Source organism: Leuciscus leuciscus (assembly GCF_965113295.1).
Source record: "Leuciscus leuciscus genome assembly, chromosome: 23".
NCBI classification, from domain to species: domain Eukaryota; kingdom Metazoa; phylum Chordata; class Actinopteri; order Cypriniformes; family Leuciscidae; genus Leuciscus; species Leuciscus leuciscus.
The window spans coordinates 29,461,620-29,474,539 of NC_138747.1; the positions used below are offsets into that span (position 1 = coordinate 29,461,620).

General features: G+C 38.2%; 1 protein-coding gene across 3 annotated transcripts in view; it reads right to left on the minus strand.

Annotated features, from left to right (window-relative positions):
- Positions 1-817: 817 nt before the first annotated feature.
- The window catches only part of cpne5b (copine Vb), a 191,653-nt gene continuing 179,550 nt past the window's right edge, over positions 818-12,920 (minus strand). The window contains exons 19-21 of one of the 3 annotated variants that reach the window (XM_082156456.1): positions 11,761-11,818; positions 10,770-10,843; positions 818-7,829 (exon numbers count right to left, since the gene is read on the minus strand). In XM_082156456.1, the coding sequence (XP_082012582.1) occupies positions 7,641-7,829; positions 10,770-10,843; positions 11,761-11,818 (321 nt within the window). In that variant the 3' untranslated portion in view covers positions 818-7,640. The remainder of the gene's footprint in view (positions 7,830-10,769; positions 10,844-11,760; positions 11,819-12,920) is intronic. The other 2 variants (XM_082156457.1, XM_082156458.1) reach the window with 2 other exon arrangements.

The window sequence follows — 12,920 nt, forward strand, 5'->3', positions numbered from 1 at the left end:
CTGATATTTATATGCATTTTATGTAAAGATTACAAGCTTTCAGAATTTCATACATTCTGGCCATAAATTTCATGAACTGCATATTTTTGCTCAGTTGGGATTCAAGGAAAATCAGGGTGTTTTTTCCTCCTGGATTATTATGAGCTCCCTATATTCTCAATATCACAATACAATATAAAGAGCCATAAAAGCCTGATGTATATTCAACAAAAACCACATATGCATTAAAAAAAATCTCTACAGATTCAATAAACTGTTCCATTTCAAGTACAGTTCCATGACTATTATTTTATATGTCAGGATTTATATGGCTATAAATGTTAAGGTTTAAGCTTTTGCTTTAGTACGGTAAACATCTTTATGTCCAATGCAAAACCAGAATCAAAACCAGTGGAAATCCCTCCAGTGGAACACAACATGGTACATTTGTTGATGATTTCAGTAATGATCTATTTTTGTAATTCTCTCCATATTTTCCCTCTTTTCCCCTCCTCGTTTTCCGCTTAGTCAATGACATTCTTTAATGAAACTCGCCAAACTGAAAGTGGCTTGACAATATTACTCACTCTCTGGCTCAGAATAGTCTGCCGCTCCTCGGCCTCTCTGAATGCGGCTCTTGTCGTCTCCTGAAGCTCTAATTGATCTGGGATGGTGTTCATTATGTGTGAAGAGCTGTTGGACACGTCACAGTTTTCCTGCACGACTCGACAGAAGCCGGAGAACAGCAGGACCACGCAGTCTCCAGTCAAACCTTTCAACACCAGCAGCTATATATACATCCTCCAGAGAACAAGAGTTTGGAAAAGACTTCATTTTTTATTAATATTTAGTTAAGGCATTTCAATACAAAGCATTTCACAACCCACCGTATGACAAAGATCATGTACAATAGAATTTGTTGGGAGCAAACATGCAAAAGAAATTACAACAATAAAATGGTCTATTGTGTGTTGCATTAATAAAATTGTTTTCATTTATTTGTATGTTACAATGTGTATTTTTAATTAATAAATAATAATAATAATAATGGCCATGATATGCTGGTTGGCTGCCAATGCCTCAGATGAAAATAAATAATGATTATTAAAATATATTATAATATATATATATATAAAACATTCCCAACTTAACTACAGAAATAGGAAGAGAAAAACAACCCCAATCAATCACTAAACTTCAGGCCATACATGCACAAGTATTCCGATGAAAACAGTCTCTACAGTATGTTACATGTGGACAGCGCTCGATGTAGTGTTACAGGTCCTGCGTCACCAGAGGTCGCCTCAACAGTATGTTCCTGTCCTGACTGATTTCTAAAGGGCTGTCCGTCATTTAGACAGATTACACTGAGGATGATCTGTAACTGTAACAAAGACAAAAATGTGCAAAATCTAATGACAATTGCCTCTGCATCAGTCTCTCTTGGCGAGCACCCAAAAGGATAGTTCACTCAAAAAATGAAAATGTTTTCATCATTTACTCACCCTCATGTTGTTCCAAACCTGTATGAGTTTCTTTCTTCTGTTAAACAAAAAAGACGTTATTTTAAAGTCCCCCATGTATCCCTTAAAACTCATCTTTGATCACGAATGGCATATTAAACGCTTTTTTCCTGTGAAAAAATTGTCTTCATGCCTTAAAATAGCTTGAATGTAACTCTACACCCTTGCCTCATTTAGTATATGCAGATCCACGAATATGCAAATTAGCCCCTCCTCCACTCACTCACACCAGCTTTGATTGGTTACAAGGTAGTTTGTGACGTCAGAAACACCAGCGATTGAGACTGTCTTTGGTTCACAAGGAGAAAATACTCAGAAATGGTGTTAACTTATGAATTTGCACATGGTTGTCTTAAAGCATATTGTTGGTAATCAAACAGTTGATGGCAGCCATTGACTTCAACCCATAATAGGAAAACAATACTATGGAAGTCAATGGCTGCCATCAACTGTTTGATTACCAACATTCTTCAAAATATCTTCTTTTGTGTTCAGCAGAAGAAAGAAACTCAAACAGGTTTGGGGCAACATGAGGGTGAATTTTCATTTTTGGGTGAACTACCCCTTTAAGATTTGAGTTCAGGCATTGAGTTTAGATCACTTAATTTTTTTACGGTTTTTTCATACCTATAGGCTATTATAATCGGATTTTTTTCCGTTGACAAAAGGTCATGTTTTAGTGGCCTCTGCTGGCTGTCACTGCGCTAAAAAAAAACTTTTCTTCGTGTGGAAAAGTGTGTGAAAAGTGACGACAGTCTCCGTTAATCTGATTTCTTAAATAAAAGCTAGGCCTATATGCTCGTCCTGTAAGTTCATGATTAAAAATAAAAATGTGAACGAAAACAAAAGCTATTAAAAGTCTGAAAATTCAAATGACGGGTAGGCTAATAATAGATTATGATGGAATTTTAAATGTCAAAGTGACAGACGATGAGTGAGTCTCGCGACCTCGTGCGTCACGCGCGTCCTGTAATATCCTACATTCACGCGCTGTCTTTTGAAGCGATTCAATCCTCATGGACGCTGGTCAGTTTATTTGCGGAGGACTGTATTTAATGGCTTATCGTACATTCCAGGCATGAACAAAAATAAATCGTTTTCCTTATATCACTTCAAGAAAGGAAAACCAAGAGATCATTTAAAGCAGGCCTATGACTTTGCAGTAAAATTCTCCCTTGATGTTTCAGAGAGATGATAACTGACCATGAATAGTTAACTGTAAACTTTTGTAAGTCCATGCAGAACAACAAAACATCATACAATACCAGTATACTCTCAATTCACTCATTCCCATTCACCACTGCAGTGTTAAATGTAGGCTATTCTTGCATTTGAAAATGGTTTAAAAAGCGCTGCTTTGTAATTATTATTGTTTTTATCAATGTAATCATGCGCTAGTTAGTTCGTGCCTCAGGACCTCGTGTCGTTTAGCATTTTAGTGCAAACGGTCAGCATTTAAGTTGAGGTTTGGGAGCTTTGCAAATTTACTGCTGATACAAAGCTGTTGCGTTTTGCACACCAGTTGTTGAAGCAAATGTCTTTTGGAAACATTTGAGCCACATTAATGCAGTGGAATTTGCATATAACGCATGAATAATATAACAAATTGATATGTGTTTTAAGGAACATTTATGTGGCCAAGTGTAAATGAAATCTGAAATCCCCAGCTGAATGCGCTCATCATTTGGACAGCAGTGATGATGCTCACGTCGCTGTCAGACCTCTCACTGTGATATATGCACAAAGCTCAAACCTCTTTTGTGTGATTTCTAGATGAACACACAGGGCAAATCTCCAAAGTGCTAATTCAGTAGATCCAAGCCTTTTATCAGATATTACAAGCACAATGGTGTCCCTGCCAGTAAAAAGGAATTGATGTCACTGATGTAAAATGACAAAGAACTGATAAACAGTTTGAATTGTGGGATTGCTCCTGAAAAAGGTCATTAATTTGAAGGCATTGAAATGGACGAAGACAATTCCGGTGCCTGGTTTAGAGAAACATCAATGGCTCCCAAGATGATCTATGATCCCGCTTTGGAGAAACTGCAGCGGTGTAAACATTGATTTTGATTGGGTTATTCTGGTTGTAATGTTTCGCCATTTTCCAAGCCAAAACGGGGCAGTTAGACTGTATGTTAAGTGTGAAATAGTTTTTGTAATTACAAAGTGTGAGGGTTGAAAATATTATAATATCCTTAAACTCTAGATTTAGAAAATGTTCCTCATACTGGATTGATTCCTGTGTAATGAAGGTCTATCATTAAATGATATGCATAGTTAAACTGGTTTCTTACTGGCATTTACTGTACATGATATCCTTTGGGATTAAGGTTTAGCAGCTTTCTGTTAAAGTAACAATATTTCCAATGATTTTCTTGAGAGCAGGATATTTATTAATGTGGTGTATGGAGTTTAAAAATCTCATAATTTATTCATACTGAAAAAAGGAATATTAAACCGTGAAAATGTAGAATTAAACAAAGCAAGAATATAGTGTGTAATAAATACAAATCGATTCAACTGAAGAAAATCAAGTGATTTCAAGTGAAATCTAAAATGAGGTGGAAAACACAAATAGACATGATAAAATGATGACTTGATGTTTATTAATGTGGTAGATTGTGTGTAAAAATCTGATAATTTATTCAAACCGAGAAAATGTGGATTTAAAAGAAGCAATAATATAGTGTGCAATAAATAAAGACCGATGCAACTGAAGAAGATTTTCTTCAACTAGAAACTGAAAACTAGAAACAACTGAAAAAGTACATTTTTGAATGAGGTAAATAAACACAAAAAGACAGAAGAAAATGATGAAAAAGGACTATGATGTTTATTAATGTATATGGTGTTAAAAAAATCGGATAATTTCTTGAAACAATTTTTTTTTAACTAAAACCGTGAAAATGTAGCATAAAAAAAGTGTGCAATAAATACAAACCAATTCAACTGAAGAAAATCAACTGAAAAACAAAACAAAAAAACATTATAATGAATTTTAAAATGAGGTGGAAAAGCACACAAACAGAATAAAATGATGAAAAAGGACTTTGATATTTATTAATGTGGTATACATTTTTTACTTAAACCATGAAAATGTAGAATTAAAAAAAGCAATAATATAGTGTGCAATACATACAAACTAATTCAACTGAAGAAAATCAACAGAAAACTAAAAGAACTAAAAAAAGAACATTATTATGAATTTTAAAATGAGGTGGATGAACACACACACACACACACACATAGACAGAATAAAATGCATTGATGACATCAGGGCAGTGATGTTGTGATGCTCTATGGTTGGCAGGAATACATCTATAATGCTCATGGTTATTATAGCCAGTAATGCTCCTCCACTCAGCCCTGTACTGGCGGAGTGCAGATACATCAGGCACTCTTATTTGATTAAAAGCCTCTTGACAAAATTGAGTTGGTGAATGAACTCCGGTTGAGTGTGTGACACCATTCTGAGCTCATTTCTGCCGAGAGAGGACACGTATCGCTGAGCCGCACTTATAGGGTCCACCACAATAGCATTCCTACCAAAGCGTATGAGTGAGAGTGGTGCATCATAACTTACTGATGCAGGTTATTGACTTCTGGCAGGTGTTCTGTGTGGAATTGTGGGAAAATAGTCAAGGCTCATTGGAAAAACGTGCCAGTGGTGATATTGCATTGTGTCCTGCACATTTTGTGAGACTTTCAAAGTGAAATGTACAGTGAGTGGTGCTAAGAGTGTGTTCAGTTTTCTCTGAAAGATGAACGTGAATCTGGCAGTGTTTTATTACATTGGTTGTTGTAATGTTCGGTCTGTGGCGTTAACAGGGTAATGCGATTAACATTACCACTTTCACTAAACCCTAAACATACCCGATAGTGTTAACAAAAGCAAATGTGAGCTAAAGGTTTAAGCTGCTTGAGCTTTGAGCTGTTTCATTGTGTTTCACTCGTACCCGAGCAACACTGTACCGGGTGAGCTAAGTTTACTTCATCAGTAAGAGCCACACATATAGAGCTGGTTATGTGCTGCAAACGTTAAAATGAGTTAGTTTACACATCATGCACTATGGTAAAAGTGTTGAGGTCATAACATAATATTCTGCTAGGAGCCGAGCAAAAATAAGCCTTTATTAACTCTTTCCCCGCCAGTTTTAAAAGAAGTTGTCAGCCACCAGCAGCGTCTGGCCCCAGAATATTTCTTGTATGAATATCTGAACGTGCAATATATCAAAAGAAAGAACAGAGCCTTAAAGAAAAATATTTTAATAAATTCAAAACCATCACGTCGAGCAGTGCGCATCTGAAGTGTCTCAGCTGAAGGAAATAATCCAATATTTATCGACTTTAATATATATCGGACAGATTTTCTTATCGGGCCGATAACAATAACATAAAAAAAATTTAATTTAATTAATTTAATCAAATTAATATTAAAACATATTTCGGCCGATACCGATATGGTGGCTCACATATCGTGCATCTCTATTCCAGCTTCATGCATTCTTTTTTTTATCAACACATGAATGTGGGTAAGTTTAATAATTAAAAATAAATGTGTTTTTGTCAAAGACTACATCCAGATTCAGAACGATGATCAAAACACAGATGGAGAAGATCGAGTCCATCAAAATGGAATGGCCCACCACCCCTGGGGGATTAGATCAAAAAGAGAAATAGCGAGACTAGTACTAGATCAATTACTCGGGGGGATTGTGAAGTACAATTTAGAAAGTCTACTTTTGCACAAAATGTCATCTCTATTAAAGGCTCTATTAAATAGCCCCACTTTTGTTTCATTTAAGAAACAGCTTTTATATATGGCTGAATAACAATCAAAAATGTGAACATAAGGTAAGAAGGTAGATTCTGATAGGTAGATTTTTATATTTATAACAAGCACTTTGGGATGTCTATGCACAGGCATTTATGCACCTTAAATAAGTATTATAATAAGTACTTTATATAGTATAGGTACTTTAAATGTTTTTTAGCTTTATATGTCTAGTTGTTAGGTATGTTTTTTTGTTTGTTTTTTTTCTATGTCTGGGACTACGGATGCGTATTTACCTTAATTTCTATTGTACGTTCATTAATATGCACTGTCCCATCCCAAAAAAAAAAATGAATGAATGAATGAATGAATGAATGCATGAAAAGCTTCAGTCATTAACCCTTCCTGGGCCGACATTTCATTCTGTAACATTAGGCAGTTTTGATTTATATGCTGTTTAATGTTGATGATCCTGTTATTTTACATATACATATGATTACATATGATATTGCATGTTTCTGCATTTTCTGCATTTGTTTTGAAGACGTGTAGTAGCGCCCCCTACCGTATAACAGTGAAAACAGGAACCGGAACATTCTGTCAATGGCGGGGGAAGAGTTAATCGATAATCTGCCCCTGTAATCATAATGTTCTGTGAAAAGCAGTAAAAGTTGTTGGTGTTTTACTGCCTCTAGTGTTCATTTCAGCCGAAACTGCTGTGATATGTATGTATTGGTCCGTTTTTGTTTTAGTTTTTTTTGCTAAAATGCAGATAGAGGCACATTTTCCCAAAGAGCCTGTGTTGCAACTAGTACATCTCTCATCCCAAAATGAGCATTTTCCTAAACCATAATGGATACTGACAAAGAATCAAATAACATTTTTCCACAAGCGATGTTTAACATAATAACCGCAAACCGACACAGGCCTGACCTGATGCGAAATGAAAGCGGTACGAATCTAAAAACGTCACGCGCACACTCTAGTCTACCGATGTGGAGAACGGTCCAATGTCAGATTAGGGCACACTTGTCCTGGGACACTGAGACAGTCACACACAGGCACAAGTTGAAACCACAAACATCACCCTCCTCCTCCTCCTCCTCCTCCTCATCATCCGGCTCTTCATCCTCTTGTCAACTGATCCACAAAATAAGAAACAGTCACAGGCCAAGATATAGATATTTTTAAACAAAACAAACAAAAAAAAGCTGCCCTTGGGTCACACTGTCCTTCCCAGAAAAAAACGGGCAGAAATTGAAATGGCACGAACAGAAACGCCACTGTACCTCGGAGTGTCTCGGAGAGTTCAAACACACGGTGACACTGGGAGCGAAACCCTAAAGCTCCGGTTCAGGAGCTCAGATCTGTGTGTGGTGTGTGTGTCCCGGTGGTGTGTATGGAGGCGGCGCAGGATTGGGTTTGATTCCCCGGCTCTTCATGTAAGAAATGAACTGGTCGGGAATCTCGGCCAGAACGTCTTTGGCCAGTCGAGCCATACTCAACACGTGGTTTCCCGTCCGGTCCATGTAATCCCGGAACGGCACAAACTGTGAGGGACGGGAAGCAGTGTGAACATTTATTCATCCATTCACTGACACAGCGCTTCTTAAACTCTCTGACTCGAAGGCTTCACATATATTCAAAGCTCCGCCCAATACTGCTAGTTATTAACAGAAACTGGCAGTGTGGATGACTCGATATAATTAAGATGTCAGAACAGAAATTGTAAAACTGTTTGGGAAAATATACATGAACTTTCTCTATGTTATTTTGAGCTTTCTATTCATCAAAGAATCCTGAAAACAAAAATGTATCACAGTTTCCATGAAAATGTTAAGCAGCAAAAACTGCTTTGATAACTTTGATAATAATAAGAAACACCAATAATAACGGACAATAACTGAGCATCAAATCAGCATATTAGAATGATTTCTGAAGGATCATGTGACACTGAAGACTGGAGTAATGATGCTGAAAATTCAACTTTGATCACAGAAATAAATTACATTTTAAAATATATTCAATTAGAAAACAGTTATTTAACACTGTAATAATATTTCGTAATATTACTGTTTTTACAGTATTTTTGATAAAAAGAAAACGTATTTTTAAAATATCTGTATTATTCAAACGTTTGACTAGTAGTATATGATTTCAATTTACATCTTAATTGTAAGCTTTAGCAATTTAATTAAGTGAGATTATGTTAATATATTAATAAGAATTCTACAAATAAATAAATAATTTATTAATATATTAATTTAAATCATTTTAAGTCATTTTACGGTTCACTTGGAATCCAATCCATCCATCCATCCATCCATCCATCCACCCAATCCATCCATCCAATCCATCCATCCAATCCACCTATCCATCCATCCATCCAATCCACCCAATCCATCCACCAAATCCATCCATCCACCCAATCCATCCATCCATCCACCCAATCCATCCACCCAATCCATCCATCCACACATCCAATCCATCCATCCAATCCACCTATCCATCCATCCAATCCACCCAATCCATCCATCCATCCATCACCCATCCATCCATCCATCCATCCATCCATCCATCCATCCACACACACATCCAATCCATCCACCAAATCCATCCATCCATCCAATCCACCTATCCATCCATCCATCCATCCATCCATCCATCCATCCATCCATCCATCCACACATCCAATCCATCCATCCAATCCACCTATCCATCCATCCATCCACCCACCCAATCCATCCACCAAATCCATCCATCTATCCATCCATCCATCCAATCCATCCACACATCCAATCCATCCATCCAATCCACCTATCCATCCATCCATCCATCCAATCCATCTATCTATCCATCCATCCATCCATCCAATCCATACACACATCCAATCCATCCATCCAATCCACCTATCCATCCATCCATCCATCCAATCCATCCACCCAATCCATCCATCCAATCCACCTATCCATCCATCCATCCATCCATCCATCCATCCACCCACCCAATCTATCCAATCCACCTATCCATCCACCAAATCCATCCATCCATCCATCCATCCATCCACCCAATCCACCTATCCATCCACCAAATCCATCCATCCATCTATCCAATCCATCCACACATCCAATCCATCCATCCAATCCACCTATCCATCCATCCATCCATCCATCCACCCAATCCATCCACCCAATCCATCCACAAAATCCATCCATCCATCCATCCATCCATCCAATCCACCTATCCATCCATCCATCCACCAAATCCACCTATCCATCCATCCATCCATCCACCCAATCCATCCAATCCACCTATCCATCCACCAAATCCATCCATCCACCAAATCCATCCATCCATCCATCCACCAAATCCATCCATCCAATCCACCCAATCCATCCACCAAATCCATCCATCCATCCAATCCATCCACACATCCAATCCACCTATCCATCCATCCATCCATCCATCCATCCATCCATCCATCCATCCATCCATCCATCCATCCAATCCATTCATCCATCCACCCAATCCATCCAATCCACCCAATCCATCCATCCAACCAAATCCATCCATCCATCCATCCATCCATCCATCCATCCATCCATCCATCCATCATCCATCCATCCATCCATCCATCCATCCATCCATCCATCCACCCACCCAATCCATCCACACATCCAGTCCATCCACCCAATCCATCCAGTCCATCCACCCAATCCATCCATCCACCCACCCATCATCCACGCAATCCATCATCCATCCATCCATCCATCCATCCATCCATCCACCCAATCCATCCATCCATCCATCCATCCATCCATCCATCGATCCATCCATCCATCCATCCATCCATCCATCCATCCATCCATCCATCCATCCACCCAATCCATCCATCCATCCATCCATCCACCCAATCCATCCATCCATCCACCCATCCAATCCATCCATCCAATCCATCCATCCATCCATCCATCCATCCATCCATCCATCCATCCATCCATCCATCCATCCATCCATCCATCCATCCATCCATCCATCCATCCATCCATCCACCCAATCCATCCATCCAGCCATCCACCCACCCAATCCATCCATCCATCCATCATCACATCATCTCTTCTCTGGTATCCTTTCGTCTTGCATAAAACAAATTAAAGAGCTCCACGAGAGTGAATTGTCTTCACTTTTCGAGCTGTCTGTGACTCAGTTGCCAGATATATTCTTATTACTACTAATGACAGGTTACATTCACAGGGGATCTGCATAATGAATTGCTTTATAATAATGTGTGTTATGGTGTGGAGCGGTAACACGAGGGCTCAACTCCACAGTGACTGAATTAGTAATTAAAATTATCATGCTTAATAGATTTGATTGCTGAAAGAAATAGACAAAGGGCGACAAGTCACAGCTATTAAAAACCCCAAAGTTAACATAACATGCTTGCAGTTCAAACAAGCTTAAAAAAAGTAGACAGCTACTGGTGTCACCTGGACAATGTCTCGCTCTGCTAATTTCCCTCTTGAGGAGATCCTGATGTCATCACCATCCAACTCAACCATCGCTGTGGGAAAAGACAGGAAGTTTAAGTAAATCATTGGACTTGCGATCATACATTTCATTTATTTGAATGATTCAATGTTACACTTTATTTTCATGAGGAAAAGGGTAATGGTTTTGGAATGACACAAAAGTGTGCAAAAAAATAATGACAAAATCCTAGTGATGAATTCAGTTCTAAAGTTAATTTCAGGAGTCTCAAAACTACTAGGGCCATCATTTCCTTCATCATCTCGTCCTGCTTTGACACCAGCTGAATGTAATTGGTCTGTGTAACTAGAATGCACAGAGAGATTTCCATCACGGACTCCTCAAACAACAGGCTCTCTCCACATGACCTGCTCACCTCATCCGACGGGAGCTCATCTTCCTCCTCGAGCGCGTGAGCTACAGGATGTGGTTATTCTCGGAGGAAGCTTTCAATATTGATTAAAGCGTCTCTCGAATTCCCAAGTCGTCCAACGGATCATTACATGCCCTGACATGATAGTGTGTGCTTATTTCCCATGCAATATATCTGATAATGACTGTGTGATTAGCCCAAACCAGGCCTCTTTAAACGATCTCCTGATTACATGTACTGCGCTCAGCTCTGAGCGAGAAACACAACCGTGGTAATTGCTATTGGAGCACTTACTTGACTATTCGCTATAAACAACTGTTGAGGCACTCAGCTGGGTTTAAGTAAAATGAAAGATTTGAGTTATTGACTTTGATAAAGCTTTTTTGTTAATAATGCATGAGGGGAAAAAATCAATGAATTACATGACAAGGTGATTAATTAATCAGATGAATTAAAATAATAATTTAAAGTCATCATATTACTGTGGGAGACCAGTTTATAATTACAATATTTTCTTTTTTATAAGTGATTGTACTAAACTAATAGATCTAATTGACGGTCCTTAAAGAAACACTTACCATCAAATTCAGCCTGTCCAACTCCGACAATAATGATGGACATGGGAAGCTTGGCAGCCTGATGGCAAAAAACACACACATTTACATGCCTTTTTAACAGATACATTGGGCCTTGCTTATGAAACACAAGCAGAATGAATTAATGTTTAAAAGTAAGATAGATAGATAGATAGATAGATAGACAGATAGACAAACCGATAGAATTATAGATGGATAGATAGATAGATAGACAGATAGCAATACATCCATCATTTAGACATAAAATATTGTGCACCGCCACAACATTGGCTAAATGTAAAAAATGGCAATAAACCATAAATGCAAAGTATTATGTGTGAAAACATGAGTCGTATGCAAGATACAGGTATATGTAATAACCAGGGATGTGATTGTGTGAGTGAAAAAAAGCAGGATTTCTTTTTTTAAAGTGAAGCACTTTCTGCTTTTTAAACACCTAAATCAGCCATTCACTGCATGAACTAGCAGGAACTGTGAAGAGTGACACATGGAAATATATTTAACTGCAATCATTTATTTCTGGCAAAAACAGGATGTCTTAAAGGGATAGTTCACTTTGAAATTAATTTTTGGTATGTTTTAGCTTACCTCAAGGGCATCCAAGATGTAGGTGTCTTTTTTTCCGCAGTAGTTTCAATTTTTATATTTTTAGGTCAAACCGTTCTTGTCTGTCAGTCATATAATGCAGGTCTATGGTCATTATCTCAAAACACAAGCACAGAGTCCAAATTAAAACAATTCCCCGTCGTCCAAATGAAACAATTCCCCATCGTAAGTACACATTGATGGCCTAAGACACGAAACGAGCGGTTTGTGTGAGAAAACGAACAGTATTTATATCGTTTTTACCACTTATACGCAGCCATGTCGAAGTGATCTGATCTGACGTGTGCACAGACTGGTGCATAGATATATACACACTAGATGTCGCCTTGTCTACGGCAGTTCATTGAACGAATGTCTTTAAGGCGACATCTAGTGTATATATATCTATGCACCAGTCTGCGTACACGTCAGATCAGATCACTTCGACATGGCTGCGTATAAGTGGTAAAAACGATATAAATACTGTTCGTTTTCTCACACAAACCGCTCGTTTCGTGTCTTAGGCCATCAATGTGTACTTACGATGGGGAATTGTT